Source organism: Sarcophilus harrisii, chromosome 2 (genome assembly GCF_902635505.1).
Source record: "Sarcophilus harrisii chromosome 2, mSarHar1.11, whole genome shotgun sequence".
NCBI lineage: Eukaryota > Metazoa > Chordata > Mammalia > Dasyuromorphia > Dasyuridae > Sarcophilus > Sarcophilus harrisii.
Genome location: NC_045427.1, coordinates 595,138,384 through 595,155,806, shown reverse-complemented (window position 1 = coordinate 595,155,806; position 17,423 = coordinate 595,138,384). Strand labels below are relative to the sequence as shown.

Below are 17,423 nucleotides of genomic sequence, written 5' to 3'. Positions count from 1 at the left end.
GATGGGGGGGGGGGGAAGGATATCTTTTTCATCCACAGAAAATTAAGTAAGAAAGTATCTATTTAGGACTAGGGATAGTATCTTATCCCTTCTCTGACTTCTATAACACATCTGTGAGTACTTCTATTTTGTGCGTGGCGGGTATCAGGCACTTGAGATGTGGGACTGCTGTGGCAGAATGGTGCACATAATTCCAAATATAACTGCTGTACCCCTCAATTTTGCAAAGCATTTTTTTCTGTTACAAAGAATGGATATATATCCATGGAAAGAACATAACTGGGGGGGGGAAACATGGTGTGTAATCAAAGAACATTATCACTTGGATACTTCAAAAAACTATCAACATAAGTAGAAAAATATTTTATAGAAGTAAATAAATTATTTTTGAACATTCGCTCTTAGGGCCATTGTCAACAGCTAATAATGTCAACAGCATCTAATTGCATGCTGTTACTCAGAAATATTCAATCACAAGCTAAGTATTCCCACCAAATAGGTGTAGACAAATGTGTCAATGTCAGTGGGAGGGGATAACTTAGGGAGAGAAGATTAATTTTACTATTCATTTACTCAACAGAATTCCCAAGTTAAGTTTCTTTCTCATAATTTGAATCTGTGTTATTGAATTCTTCCTAGAGAATACAGATCCAATTTGTTTCTTTTAAAGTTTATGTTTTCTCAGTAATTAGTGAACAAAATATAACAAATCTTTAAAAGTACATGTTTTCATCTGAATGCCCCAAAGGTATTTCAAACTCAACATGGCTATAAAGTTATTTAATTTATTTCCTTTCTTCCCAAAAGTCCCCCAACCCTCACAAATTTGGTTGCTTTCTTGTGAAAGCAACAGCCTTCAAACCCTTGACCTTACTTTGAATCTGTCCCTGATAGTTCTGTCCCAATCATTTCTCCAACAATGGCCAGACTGAAATCCCCAAAATAGATCAGATAATGCCAACTCCCTGCTCAAATATCTTTGAATACTCTCTACAATGTTAATAATAATATCATCTTGTATTTACACAGAACTTTAAGGTTTATAAAATACTTTACAAATATCCTCGCAACACTTTTGGTGAGGTAGGTGTTATGATAAAATATAACCCCTCAGTCTGGGTGTTTAAAATTCTTCTCAATGTGGCTCTCTATTGTTTTGCCAGCTTTTTTTGCATTCTGTTTTAATTAATTTGCCTTCTGGCTCATCTCTGATATCCTTTGTATCACCTCTGGGTTTTTGCATAGAGGTTCTCCCATATCTGGAATAGAGTCTTTCTTGACCTTCCTTTGTGAACTCCCTCTCCTTCACAGGAGTCCGATCTGTTCATCCTTTTAAAGTGACTTCCTGTTACTTTGTACAACATTATTTGTCTAACTCCATTACAATGTAAACTGCTTCCAATAAGGGACTATTTTTTCTTGGTATTCCCAGTACCTGGGCACAGTGCCCTATAGGTACAATGTACTCAGTAAACTGATAAGACTCTTTCATGAGACCAAAATACTATATCTTTGGTGACTTTATAGATTGGCAGCATTCTGCATTTTATGGACAATTAGACAAGTGCTTTGGGTGTTCACTTGTATGAGTCTCCAAGACCTCATGTGGGTTTTTTCGGGGGAGTAAAGATGCTAAAATGATTTGCCATTTTTTTTTCCATTTCATTTGTTTTACAGTTGAGGAAATTGAGGCAAACAAGGTTAAGTGATTTACTCAGGATCAAACAGCCTGAAAAATCTTGTTGACATCTGGCTGTTCATGTGCCTCGAGTACTGGGAGATTAAATAAATTGACCCAAGAAAATTGACCCAAGATTACAAAGCCAATACATGTCAGAAAAGAGACTTGAAGGGGCATATGACTCTGAAGCCAGTGCTGTACCCAAAAGATTACACTGCCTTTCCTTTATCCATTTTTATAACTTACTTGAAATATGTAAGGATGGCTTGGTAATGACTTCAGATCTTCAGTACCTGATTCAAGGTACTTTCCATGCAGTGAGATTCCAGTGTTCCTATGAGGGATGGAGGAAGTGAAATCCCTCTGCTTCTGAATCTCGAAGCAGGGAAAAGCTGACCTTCTTGGTCACTTGAGATGCTAAGAATCTTCTCTTGCCTTTGTAGAGTCTTCCATCCCAGAAAAGATGACATTCCGTCCAGAGCTACTTGGTGCCACTCAAATGTAGCTGATGGAACCATTTCTCTCTCTGCCTTATTTTCTGACTCTTTCTTCAACCAATGAACGTTCCTTAATCACTATTCTTTCCAACATTCCAGCATCTATTCTTCCCTTCTCTACCTCCCCCCACTCCTAATCCATCGACATACATAACTCCTGGTGACAATAATGGGAAATGCATGTGTACCAAGGGGAGCATAGAATTTTTATCTCTGCTGAAATGGTACCAATCCGATACAAGGAAGTTGTTGGGGTTTTGTTTTTTTTATTTTTTTGCTTTTTTCCCCCAAGGCTTTTATTCAGGGCGACAAATTGTGTGACTGTGTGTGTGTGTGTGTATGTGTGTGTGTGTAATAGTGGTGGGATTTTTTTTTTCTTTTTAATTTTAAATCGAGATTATGTACATATTTTATGCAGGTTAATATATCCTTTTCATGTAAAATTTAACTGAAGCCAATTCTAACACATTAACGACAACAAGAGAAATTCTCCAGCTTATTATAAACATCCTTCAAAAAACCTGAAATGCATGTCCTCTGGAAATAATTTTGCCAGTATTTAGGTTATTATTAAAATCATCTCAGAATACTAACACTGGTGTCTAATGTGCCTTAAAGCCCCCTTTCCCCCCCTAGTTATGATAGTGAAACTCTTTTTTTGGCCCTGGTGGTATGTTCTCTATGGGTAAAACATAGTGATTAAGGAGAAAAGATTTTTTTTTTCCCATAATCCAAACAAGCTCTAAACTTGATGAGACAGCTCCATGTTATTCTCACTTTCCTGAGATCTAAGGCCACATCTGAACACAAACTCACTGAGGGGAATGATGAATTGAGTTCATTCTCTGTGTCTTTAACTCTGACAGGCCAAATGATAGCTCAAATTTCCTGTCGATGTTTGCTGAAATGTGAGGTGATCCTGGGAAAGAATGTAGCTGCCACAGCATCCAAGATTTAGAGATTCCTGGGACTGAAAAGAAGCCCCAAAATTCACCTAGTTGGGTTTCCTCTTACCAGGTGGCTTAGACTATACATATAAGAGCAATACAAGATAGTTTGTTTTCAGTAATGTTACTGATTTCTAGAAATGAAAATCTATTATCTCCTTTAGAAGTCAGTTAGCATAGTTATGCATTCTTTCTCTAACAACAGTTTTTTGATTCTAACTGAACTCTTACTGCAAATTTGGGCTCACTCCTTTGTCTCTGAAGAAAGTGGAAGCAGAAGGCAGTGTTAACATAATGAATCCCTATTTTAATAAATACTCCTATTCTCAGAAGTGGTATTTAAATATTATAGATGAAAACTTACTAATACCAAAAAAGTAACAAAGAATATGAACAATAACCTATTTGCCTGTTCTCCTGACTCTACAATCTTTGAGTGTCATAAAGTTCAAGGTTTCTTAAACTTTTCTCACTTGCAACTCTTTTTTGCCTGTGAAAATTTTACACAACCAAGGGTATGTAGGTATATAAAATAGGCATAAAATCAATTTTTACTGACAATAATCATAATTTTGTGATCCCCACATTCAGTTACAAGACCTTATATAGTCATGACCTACAGTTTAAGAAGATTTGATCTAGATAAACATTCACTGAAAGCATTCTCAATGAAGGCATTGCTAAGAAATGAACACATTCATCAATGATACACAAAAATAGGTCACATCTTTACTATTTCAAGGTTAATTGAAAGATGCAGAAAATATGAGATCCTATTGTATTTATTATTGTTTGTTACAAAAATGAATTCAGTGTAACAAAATGCTTTTTATTATTCTGCTCCATCAAAGTGACTGATCCATAAAGCAGAATTATTTAATTGTAGATAAAATAATGGAAATAAGCTCATTTATCAAACATTTGATTAAAAAATATCAGCAAAAAGAGTATTATACTTGGCCAAAGTGCTCACCACTATAATGGGGAAGATCTAGCAAAATCCAGATTGACAAATAATTTCCTATGGATGATTTGATCCTATAGATGCTTAATAACGTACAAACTGTAACAAGTTCCAGAATATTGCAGAGCTTCTTGGAAGAAATCTGTATTCTCTCAAAGAAATCTGGCCCATCCATCCACACAGAAAAGACCAAATGGATGAAGAAATGTGTATCAATTAGATTTCATCATGCATCACACAGTCATGCTTTAGAACTTGTCCAACATTATATATATTGGGGAAAATAGTACACTTGGATTGTAAGTTGAGCTCATAGTTATACAGAAAGAAAAAAGCTGAATTGTTTTCAGGGAAGTGCTTTTTTTGTGATTACAATCTTACAAAGAAAGGAAATTCTAGTTGATGCTAAGTATTAGAATACTTGGTCAAAACAAAATTCTGATAAAATTTTTCAACTTTAACTAGTAATTCAGATACCTTGGTAGCAGACAAAAACAGCCTTCTACCTCCTCTTTTCTAGATTGATGAACTCTATTAAATGCAATTCAAAATAAATATTGATTATGTATCTTCTCAGCATAAGGCATTGTGCTAGGAACTGAGAGAAGAGGGAATTTGAATGTATGTGTTTTTGCTTTTGTTTTTTTCAGTGACAGTTTCTATTTTCTGAAAACTTATAATCTAATGGGGAGGAAGGGATGCATAATAGCTAAGCATAACAAAAGGTTAAACATGAAACAGAAGAAGGAGAAATTTAGACAAATTGATCTCAGATAATCTAAGGAGGAGGAAAACACTTTCAACTTTGGGATTAAGGAAGACTTCATAGAGAAGAAGGCCCCTAAGCTAGGTTTGAAAGGCAGACAGAACTTCAAAGGGTGAAAAGAAAGAAATAAGTTCCAGAGCAGAACCTAAATCTAAGGATTCTTAAGCATTTTTTTCTTTGTTTATGTCTTGGGCTCAGGAGTATGAAGCTCACCTGAGTATGAGCCAGTTGTTAAATTTTCAATATGAACTTTTACTCCAGGGAAATCAGCAAACACTACAAATTAGGGTTTGATTTGTTTTGTTAATTTTTGAGACTTAAGGAAATAATGGAGAAAAAGTTTATAATGCAGATCCCATAGAGAGTCAGTTGGTAAATATTTACCAGCATACTTTTGAGTAGAACCCCATAGAAGTCTGGTGAAATTTATGAACTCCTGAAAATGTTTTTAAGTACATCAGATTAAAAATGGATTACAAAGAAAACCAATTATTTTGCAATAGAATTATGGAAAAAAATTTTTAAACTTCACAAATCCCAAGTTAAGAATCCATAATAAATGAATGTACAGAGGCAAGAGTTGTCAGGGTGATATCAGTAACAATTAATAGGGCCACTTTGAGTGACATAGAGAGTAAATAAGATGGTGCCATAATATATGGAGAACTGAGTCTGGAGTCAGGAAAACCTGAGTGAAAATCCATTTATAGACACTTTCTGGCTGGATAATACTGGGCAAGCCATTGATTTGTCTGATTCAGTTTCTTCAACTAAAAAAAGACATATAAACAGCACCTCCCTCTGTTGTGAAGATTAAGTTGTGAGCTGTTGTGAGGATTAAATGAGATAATATCTGTAAAGTGCATGATGTGTAATAGGTGCTATATAAGTTCTTAGTCCCTTCCTCTCATCCTCCCTAAATGGAATGAACACCAATACATGAAATAAAGTTGGAAAGAAAAGTTAGAACCAGAATGTGAAAGGCTTTATTTTTATTTCCTTTTATGGGCAATGGAAAACGGGAAGATTTTTTAATTGGGAACCTACATGGCCAGATTAATAGAATATTTTTTTTTGTTGTAAAAGATGAACTGGATATGGGAGAAATTAGAGTGAAGATGATAGTTGAAGGTTATTTCTTATCACACACTAGGCAAATGGTATTACTCTGAATGGGGGTGAAAGCAGTTTGCCCTGAAAGTCTGAGAGCAGACTTGAGAGGATGAAATAGCTAGATATAGGTTGTGTGGTGGGGGAGAGAAGAACTTGAGGAAGAATAGTAAGAAACAATTTCTGAGTTATGAGCTTGGATTATAAGAGAATGATGAATTATGAATGAATTGTGTTAGGTATTTTAATAGCATTTTATTGTTGACTCAACAATGCCTGAGTTCCAACCTTTTATCATTCCTAACTAGTTTTTTTTACTTCATCCAAGATAGCTTTTTAAAAAATGGACATTATGAAACTTCATAGTGTTTTTTGATGGACCTCAGAGGTATATACAGAAAATGGAACCAAGAGAAGGGCTAATGGCAATGCTTGCCCCAGGTGCACCAGGACACCAAGGCCACACTCCACATAGGCCTATGATGGACCATCTAAGTAATTGATCATTTTGGATGGCTTGCTTCTCTTTCAAGGGCTTAGCAATTTGCCTCAATTCAACTTGATAAATAGCTATCAAGCTACCATTCTACTCAGTGGATTGTACTGGATGCTGTGAGAGGCACAAAACACAGAGCTCACTTTCAGTTGCCCATAGCTGAGGGAGGCCAGCATTCTCAATTCTGTTGTATTATTTACCGACTATGCCAGTATCTGACTAACAACTGATTCTTGGGATAGAGTGGAAATCACATGCATGACACAATTTTAAATTTATTCTGTATTATGAACATTTCTCCATCTCTTAACTAACAAGACTGTAAATGAACCCCTGGTTTGTGGTGTCTGCTCATTTTCAGGGCATGAATATTCGATGAAGATTTAACAACCAGTGGTTACTAGAAATTTAACTATCACCTCTAATGAACCAGGTTGAGCTGGCTCCAGTATATCCCTGAATCTGACTTCAAAACCATTTCCTTTCTCCTTAACCCATTAAAATCCATTATCATAGATTTATAGCTTGAACATGCTTTAGAGTTTATAGACTCTATCCCTTTAAGTTTATAAATGAGATAATTGAAAATATTTAAGGCAGAATTTGAACCCAGGTCTTCTTCTTGACTCTGTTCTCTATACAATGTACTATTTCCAGTACTAGTACTATTAGTACTATAGTACTCCAGTACAAGTACTATTTCCAATACTTTGAACAGTACTTGGCACATAGTATGCACTCAATAAATTATAACTATTTACTCTTTCCTATGACGTTTTGCCACTTGGTTAGCAAGTTAGGAATAGGACTAAATAAGACAGTATCAGATGGACAACAATTAAACATATTTTTATGCTTTGGATTTTAATGTACTTTATTGTAATAGTCTTTCTGGAAAGACTTAGGGACCTAAAAGGTTGGACAGACTACTTTGTGAAGGGCCTCCGTCCATATCAAACCCCAGGAGGTTTTGACAAAATTCGGTCATAATGACCAGCCTGTGACTTTGCTGATGATTGTAGGTTTTTCTTCCCTTGCTCTCATACTCATGCCTCATCTTAAGCCAGTGGATCCTTCTCTTTCTGAGATAAGCATGCTTTTATTGTAGATAGAGATACTAAGATACCAAAGTGCATTTCCCGAATAATAGTTTGTTTAAAAAAATTCTCCTGTAAGCTGAGACAACACTAAGGCCTGGATTCCCATCAGTATATGGAAATGCAGTGAGTTTATGCACGTTGCTTTTTTGGTTTATTACGGGATACTCAAGACTTCCCACCCCTTCACAAGATACAATGAAATCTGGTTCCCATTTGCCTACAGGATTGTAGTGAGACAAGTGCAAAATGTCAGATAAACGGAAGCTGTAATTATTACACATCCTTGTTTCATTCTCTTTTAAAGACTAGTTTGTTCAGTTTTGCCCAGAATACTTGAGATAATAGAAATAATTATTTTTTTCTTCCCCTCTCCAGCAGCTCACAGAATCCACGACTGACCTTTCAAAAAAGTCACTTTTCTGTCTTCTATAATTTGCCTTATGCCGAGGAACTAAGTACTGTATTTCCAAGAAATCTAAGTGGGAATTTACCTGACGCAGTAAAGTATGTAAAGAGGAAGAAGATGAACTAAAATACTTTGATCTCTTAAAAACCAAACAACCAAAAAACAACCCAAATCATTACTATGTGGCAACAGCTTCTTGTTTACAAATAGACCTGAGCCTCCTGTGGACTGTCAGGATGATTAGATATCACCCTTCCCATCTGTCCAAGTTTAAAGACTCAGATCTATGGACTAACTGAGAATAACAGTTACATAGGCAACTGGGTGATATGGTGGATAGAGTGAGAGATTTAGACTTAGGAAATTCTGGGTTCAAATCCTGTTTCATATACTTAGTGACTGGGCAAGTCCCTTAAATTTTCTCAGTCTTAGTATCCTAATCTGTAAAATGGGGATGATAATAATAATATCTACTTCCCAAGGTGTTTTGAGGATGAAATGAGATAAAAATGGTGCTTTGCACTATAGACATTTGGATTATTATTGTTATTGCTATTCTTATGTAGCTCATTGCCCAGACTGAGCCTTTTTCTTTAACTTGCATGTAACCAGGCTTTCTTTTTTGATTCTTGGTTTAGGGTCTGTCCTGGGATCTTTTTTTGATGATGATGTTGATGATATGTGTGAGGCAAATGGAATTACATGTCTTGCCCAGGGTCACACAGTAAATGAAGACTGGATTTGAACTCAGGTCCTTCTGACTTCAAGGCCATCTAGCTGTCCTCATCTTTTTGCTTTTCTTGATGCTGATTCCTTCTCTAGAGAGGTGGTTAGGGGTAGAGTGGGCAGAGCACTAAGCTTAGAGTCAGCAAGATCTGAGTTCGAGCCTAGCTTCAGAATCTTCCTAGCTATTTCCAAGTCATCTAGACTTTGTTTGCCACTAGAAAGGGAAATGGCAAATCATTTTAGTATCTTTATCAAGGAAACCCCATGGACAGAGAGACACAGGATATAAAGAGTTGGGCATGGCTACACAATATCAGAAAACCTTTCTGTGTTTTATTAAAAGATCTTAGTCTATTCCTTCCAAGGTGCTGCACAGAAGACCCGGTGCTTCTTCCCTTCACTGCTGAGACTCACCCTTTGCTTCTAGCCTTTTGTGGATGTTTCCTGTACATTTTCTATGGATTCTTGAACAGCATGAACTCTTGCTCCCAACCCTAATGTGGATTCTTATGGTGACATCATTTCTCAAGATCTCCACTGGACTCAAATCCAATCCATATTCTGGAATATAGACAGAGACAGAGAGAGAAAGAGAGAGGGAGAGAGACAGAGAGACAGAGAAAGAGAGACAGAGAGAAAGAGGGGGTAGATAAATATAGATGATAGATTGATGAATGACAGATAAAGATGAATGATAGATGATAAATATAGGGAGGTATAGATGATAGATGACAGATATAGATAAATGATAAATGATAAACATAAGATATAGTTAGATGACAGATAACAGATCAATGATACAAAGATTGATTGATTGATACAAATGGATGATAGATAAATAATAAGACATGGGAGATAGATGAACAGATGGATGAGATAGAGCTGATACTGATAGTATTCGATATATATATATATATATATGTATCTTAAACTATTAAACTATAATGGCAATCTTGGGACAAAAGCATGTGGGATGTTACATGAGCTTGCCCAATACCTAAGAATAGACTGTCCCAATTCAAGAGATATTAGTCAATTAGAATATTGGTAGAGCTCTTACAAAAGCACATGACTAAAGCAAATATATATATATTTCTTAGCTTGAGTAAATAATACGTGGACAACATGTCTGAGTATTGTTCTTTTTGGGGAAAGAAGATTATTTCCCCATGTAACTACAAAAACCAGTATCTTCTTAAAAGATAATGATCCATGTATAATCTTTGAAGCTAGAAAGACACTGAAAGGGACCTATGACTTAGAGAAGCAAGGAATTTGAACATTGCTACATTATCCCAAGGGCAGCAAGGTGGCACAGTGAGTAGATCACCAGGCCTGGAGTTAAGCAGACTCTCATCTTTCTATATTCAAATCTGACTCCTGACATTTATTATCTGTGTCATCCTGAGCAAGTCACTTAACTGTATTTGCCTCAGTTTCCTCATCTGTAAAATGAGCTGGAGAAGGAAATGACAAACTACTCTAGAGTCTCTGCCAAGAAATCCCCAAACAAGATCATAAAGAGTCAGACACAACTGAAAAAAATGAATAAATGAACTTTATTCCTAATTTTGTCATGAGTGATTTACACAGTACAGGTCTGATAGGAAGTTAATTATACAGTAACTCCCAAATTGATTTTACCTTTAAAATATGCTTATCTTCTGGGTGCTCTTCCTGCTCCAAGTCTCTCCCCATTCCTGTCCATCTTCCACTCAGCTGTCAAAGTGATTTTCCAAAAGTGCCCCTTTTCCCATGTCATTCCCCCACTCAATAAACTTCAGAGGTTTTTATCACCTCCAGAATAAAAAAAGAAACTACTCTTTGATGTTCAAAGTCCATTATAATCTGACTCCTACACACACACCCATTTCCAGTCCCGTTATATGTTACACCCATACCCATCACATACATATTCTAGGAACCAGTGCCATTGGCATTCTTACCATTCCTTAAACTAGTCCTAGATTTTCGCTGGCTATTCTCCATGCTCTTCTTCTCAAGGATTTTGTCTGACTTCCCTGGATTCCTTCAGATCTCAGCTAAATTCCCCCAGAATCTCTCAGCGAAAATCAGCTAAAGACTCTACAGGAAACCTTTTCCAATCAATCCCTCTTAATTTTAGGTCCTTATCTCTGTTCATTATTTTCTAATTACCCTTTATAATTTGTTTGTACAGGGTTATTTAAATGTTGTCTTCTTCATTAGGTTGTTAGTTCCACGAGAACAAACATTGTCTGTCTCATTTCTTCCTATATTCAGAACTTATCTCAATACCTGATTCATAGTGGATGATTAATAAATGTTTAGTGACTCTAAATCATGCTGTAGTACTAGGAGTCCTAGTGGGCACTGGGGTAGGGAGCACATAGTAAAGAGAAATTCACTAGAATGATAAAGGGTTGCTGCCGTGGAAAGTTTAGTTCCCTTCCAAGGAGAGTTTATAAGGTATTTTAATGCTTTATGCGTTTCTGTATTTTTGTATGCAATCCTGTGAAGGTTTCGTGAATATGCACTCCCTACAACTATGGACTACCCTACTCAAGTGCAACGTATCCTTGGATGTCTATTTGGGAGCTAATACCCAAATCTGTGGTCAAATCCAAGCCATATTTAGGGATTACTCTGATATAGACTACAAATGGGTTCAATAAGCCTAAGTCTTCCCTTTTTGGGTCATCCCCCCAAGGCAGACCTAATCTGCTAGCCCAGAGCTTTAAAGGTCTTTGGACCATGGGTATAAAGCTAAGAAAACAAGCTTATAAACCTCACACAAAAGTGAACCATGTTGCACAAACCCCTAATAACTTTAATCATATAGCTATCATTACATCATGTTTCTGTCCCCATCTGTTGAGACCCCCAAAAAGGAAAAGCCTTAGAATAATTTCTTCTAAATGTTCTTGACAAAATCTGTTAGAGCCAACAAGTAGATATTGACTGTCATTTCAGCAGACATCAAGACTTATTGATCCAAGAGGTAAATATTGATTAAGGTGAAACTAAGGTCAATACTTGCCTCTTGGGACAATAAATCTTAACGTTCACTAAAACCTGCAGACACTACACATAACAATATTGTGTACTGCAGGTTTTACCCTGGAATCCTTATAGGGAATAGAGATCCACACACAGTTTGGTCCAGGGCTCAGCCAATTCTTTCCAATATGATGATACCTCACAAATATTCTTTGCTTTATATAACTGACAAGTTTCAGAAGTTGCATGTAAACCAAATATTTCTAAATAAAATGATAATTTAAATGTATTGAGGCAAATGGTGGTGAAAGAAATCCTCATATAAATCATTTTGTTAAATAAAGAATTTTCTTTAAATTTTAAGATGGGGTATCCCTATTTCATTGATGCTAGAAAACATAAGGGATACATAGGGACCCAATCCCATTATTCATCAGCATGGAAACTTCATCCTGCTCTATTTTCAGCTTAGCTGGTTCATCCCTCTTTAGGCAACTGGGCCGCCTGTACTCCTAGAAGCTTACTCTATTAATACCACACTTAGTGTGGACATTTGATCATCCTTATCAACTGCATCACAGAATTCCTGAGCTCAAGAGATTCTCTAGTCTCAGCCACATTGCTATCTGGGACTATAGACATGTACCACCCTGCTCAGCTAAGAATTTCTTTTTCAGAACATTAAATCAATAAATCTTCTGATTTACTTTCTGTGTAAATATTTTCATACACTGAGTTTATTAAAGACAAGTAAATCTCTTAAGGATTTAGCAAATATCCCTGGAACTAGGACCATTAATTCTAAAGATGTCTTTTGGTATTGATCTTAAATAGTAGGGAATCTAACAAAATTATATTTTTAACATTTCATACTCTCAAAGAGGTCAAAGCTTGCTTCAACCTTAGATGGAGAGACATAAACACAAAAAGAGGCAGAGGCAGTGCTATGTGTGGATAGAGGGCTAGATTCAGGGTCACAGTTCAAGACCAATGTCAAAAAGAATCCCATGTGGATGTGGGACAGTTGATGCAATCCATAGGCCTAAGGAAATGGGAGAAGGGTCATATCAGAAGCTAAAGAGAACCACTTCCCTGGAAGTGTAATGATGAAACTAACTGACTGCTGTTTTCTTAATATTTCTAAGCTAAAAACATCATTTCTTTAAAAGAAATAACACAGAAAAGTGGAGGTGAAAAATAAAAATAAGAAACAAAGGTACTCACCAGGATAACTTTTCTTTGTGGTTTCAGCAACTTTGGTTTGTGGAAAGAATTAGCTATTGGAGCTAAGGAAACAAGAAAATTTGTCAGCTTTACATAGGAGTTGGAAGAAACATGACAGTGTGATTATTCAAGATCATGTTTTCCTTTTCTCTACTTGGTCAGATAGTCATAGGAATAAACAAAATTCTTCATCAAACCATCTCATGCCCCAGTCCACCATTTCAGATAGTTTTATATTCTTAAACATGTCCTTTGGGGATCAAGGAAGTAAATGGGTATTCACATCAGAATCAGTTCCTTTGTAGCTCCTTCTATAAACCTTCTTTCTCACAAAGGTGATAACTGGAAAGTGAACATCTCCTGGCCTATCAACAACTAGAATTATTGTGAGCCAAAGTATTACCTCTGGAATTGTCTATTTCTTTTACATTTGTCTATCTATTTTTCACTTTCATTAAATTATAATATTGGTCTTTCCCCAGAGCATGTTGGAGGAAGTAATACTAATAATTATATCTAATAACTCTAATAACTTTAATAAAATATAGAACTTTAAACTTTTAAAAATATTTTCCCATACATTATCACAATTGATTTTCACAGCAACCTTCTGGAGAATGTAAAAGATATTATCCCATTTTCTTTTTTTGGTTAAACTTGTGATTTTTTTTTTCAATATAGAGAGCTTCCAGCTTGGAAACTCCCATTCCTGGTGCATATCAGCAATGTGTCTATCTTGAAGAGTTGTCTGGGCAATGAAAATGCCAGAGAATCACAGAATCACAGAGTTCTAGATGAAAAGGCACCTAAGAGTCATCTAGTTAACTTCCTCATTTTAAATATGAGAACACTGAAACACAGAAAAGTTAAATGACTTGTCTAGAGCCATGGTGCCAGAAACAGCCTGAAACAGGATTTGAATCCAGGTGTTTCTAACTCTAAGATCAGCCCTCTGGGTATTGGACCATTTTAGAAAGATAAGAAAAAGTAAGGTTCATAGAGATTAAGTCAAGTTGCTCATCATCACAAATGAATTAGATCCAAAACTAAAGCCCAAATCCAGGTGTTGAGTACCTCCTGACCCCCCCAGAATCTCCCCATAGTAACCAAGTGTAATTCCTCTAATATATTTAGCACATGAAAGGTATACTCTAATAAAGCAAAGAAGAATGTTGGGGTTATCTAAGAGTTCCAGGTTATAAAGAAGTTTCCTTCAACGTCAGTCAGGAAAAGGCAAAAGCATGCTCAAGGAACTCTCCAATATTTAGGTGTTACAGTAGATCTGTGTACTGGGAAGACTTCATGAGCTGCGTTATTTAGCCCTTTTCCCCTTAGCCCCTCATTTGTAAAAATGAGCTAGAGCAAGAAATGGCAATCACTCCATATTTTTGCTAAGAAAACCCCACATGGGATCACAAAGAGTTGGACATAACTTAAATGAATGGATAACAACTAATTATTATAGAAAACATAGTTCTAGAACACCTGGATTCCAACCCTTCTGAAACACAGTAGCTATGTCACCCCGGGAAAGTCATTTACACTTTTTGGATAACTCTTCAGGACTGTAAATTAGAGACACGTTATGATATGCAGAACATGAAATTGCAGATCCTTTATAAAGAATTATGTAATTAAGAGTATATTTACAAGTATTATGCAACCATGAACCTCAAAAATAAGTCTTTCTATTTATAAAATTACCCAACCTCATAAAATTTTCCTGGATATGTGTGTGTGTGTACATAAATATGTGTGATTATCTATCCCTTTGCAACTTTAAAGACATACGTACATTTCATCTCTTATTATTATTCTTACTGATATACTGGCATATTCACTATATGCCATCAATCTACAGATTCTGAATCCCTCCTTTCAATCCAATTCATAAAACATCTGTTAGTCAGTGTTTACTATGTGCTCATAGGAAAAACTCCAGACAAATTGTCAGGACTTTTTATGCTTTGAGTTTATAAAGATTTACGTCCCTCTCTGTACCTTTGGCAGGAACTGCAGGAGGGACATCAGGCTTCTCTTTCCTCTTCTTCATCTTTTTTGGTTGGAGAGGTGACAAGCTTGTTACACTGGTGACTGTCTCACCTGAGCTGTAAAAACAAAGACTCCTTGTGAAGGGTTTGAACAGCCAGGCAGAAAGGAGAAGCATAAAAAGAGGCAAAATGATTGGGAGGCAAGAAGAATGAGAAAGAGTCAAAGAAATAGAGACAGATGGGGAGATGTGAAGGAGATAGAGAGAAAGGAAGGAGAAAAAAAGGGGGGAAGAGAAGGAAGGGAAAGACAGAGAGAAAGGAGAGAAATAAAAAGATAAAGAAATTAGAGATAGACAGGGAGGTGGAAGAGAGATGTGAGAGAGAGATGAGAGAGAGAGAGAGAGAGAGAGAAGGAGAGAAATAAAAAGATAAAGAAATTAGAGATAGACAGGGAGGTGGAAGAGAGATGAGAGAGAGAGAGAGAGAGAGAGAGAGAGAGAGAGAGAGAGAGAGAGAAGGAAAGATGTCAAAAAAGTAAGAAAAGAAATGAGGAAGAGAAAAAGATAAGGAAACTGGAAGAAAAAGAAAGAAGAAGGAAAAGAGAAAAGGAGAGTAGAGCGAGGAAGGAGAAAAAAGGGAAATAAACAAGAGAAAATCAAGGGAGAAAAATAGGAGGGAGAACAAGACAAAAAGCAAGAGAGAAATACAGGAAGGCAGAAAAAAGAGGAGTAAGAAAAAAAGGGAGAGAATAGAGAGGAAAGTGAGAAAGAAGGAAAAGAAAAGAGAAAGACAAAGAAATAGAGCTAGGGAGACAGAAGAGAGAGCAGAAGAAGAGAGAAGAGGAAGAAAGAGACAAAGAAACAAGAGGCAAGCTGTTTCCACATTTCTTTTCCAAGCAGTATTACTTTACCTGCCCCATTTGTGCTAAAGACCCTAAGAATACCAGTTATCCCCTCTCCCTCCAAGGCAGGTTATTATCATTCTCAATTTGGGATATGTCCATGAAATGCAGTCATCATTTTACTCCCTATTTTCCCTCTCATGTCCTGCTTCATGTCTTTTTATAAGATGTAATATCTAGACTATATGTCTTCAAGAAAACTGTTTTTAAAAGTGCTTAGATTTGCATAGTGCCTCATGAATGGGACTGATTGGATGAAGTATTTCTCAGTATTGAGTCACATGATCCCTGTTCCCAGAGTTGGGATCCTGGGGAGGATCTCTGGAGGGATGAACTTTGCTCTCTGGAGGGTTGAATTTTGAACTCTGGGATACAAGAAATTGCAGAAAGTGACGTGATCTGTGGGAGGCAGACAACATTGGTGACCACTGGTCAAGGATGGTTACATCTTTTTAGTCTATCCAATGAGAAGGCTCAAGTCTTTTGCTTTTAAACCCTGGACAAGCCAGAAGCAGGCCAGGTTCCAGGTGCACATGGTGGAGTTGGGATGACTCCCGGGTATGTCTGGGCCTCTCCCTGCAGGGACTAAGCAAATGCTTTCTCTTTGTCCCTGATGATGTCTCTGATTAGTTAATTTGGGGAAGGGGGGGATCTTGCATCTGTCCTGTCCCACACATTCACAGTGACAAAATCATCCTGTTTTATCCTCACAACAACCTTGTCTATAGATAGCTTAGCTATTACAATTTCTCCATTTTAGAGAGAAGGAAAAGGATACAGGTAACTCTTAGCACAGCCTAGAATCTAGTCTTTGGAGTATTTAACTCCAAATACAGGGTTCTTTGGTTACTAAACACTGTGATTAGATACAGGGATTAAAGAATGGAGGCCCAAAGAGATCAAGTGGAGGAGACAGTGAGAAAGAAAATGAGGTGATACACTTGGCCAAGTGAGCTTCAGAAATCATTTTATTCTTCAATAGTCTAAAGACATTCACCATTAGCTAAAGCCAATGCTCTTACAAAGACTGGTAGAATAAGAAGACCTGGGTTCAAATTCCCCCTCTGCTGATTATTATCTGTGTGACTTTCTGCAAGCCAATTAGCCTCTCTGGGTCCTCAGTTTCCTCATGTGTAAAAAGAAGGGATTGAGCTAGATTATTTCTGAGGGTTCTTTTAGCTCTATCATCCTATTTATGTTTCAGACCAACCATTTCCTAGCTTTGTGACTTTAGGCAATATGCCTAAATAATACTGGCACTCTTTCTTTCATAGGCTTGATGTCCAGTAGAATTGAGTCAGTCAAACACTTTTTAAATTGAAAAGATATACCTTAACTATTTGTTAGTCTTATCATTACCAGGACAGATTCTAAGGTACGATCCCACTAAAATTCTATTTTTGATACCTTCTTCCAAAACTTTGGGCTTCAATCAGAATCATTAGACAGTGAGATGCCCTTAGGTCTCAAAGCTCTGTCTGTGGAGTGTAACTGGCACAGGCCACCAACTGGAAAGGCTTCGAATGTGGGCTCAGTGACAAACTATAACTGGTTAACCTAGGAATGGCCTAGCCAACTTGCAGAAAGACACTTGCCCAGGCTAACTGCAGAGTGGTGATTTAGACAAAGCAACTC

General features: G+C 36.7%; 1 protein-coding gene across 1 annotated transcript in view; it reads right to left on the bottom strand.

Moving 5' to 3' along the window:
- The window catches only part of VSTM4 (V-set and transmembrane domain containing 4), a 133,927-nt gene that overhangs the window by 15,808 nt on the left and 100,696 nt on the right, over positions 1-17,423 (bottom strand). Inside the window, exons 6-7 of the mRNA XM_031956281.1 lie at positions 14,898-15,004; positions 12,897-12,958 (exon numbers count right to left, since the gene is read on the bottom strand). Of these exons, the coding sequence (XP_031812141.1) occupies positions 12,897-12,958; positions 14,898-15,004 (169 nt within the window). The remainder of the gene's footprint in view (positions 1-12,896; positions 12,959-14,897; positions 15,005-17,423) is intronic.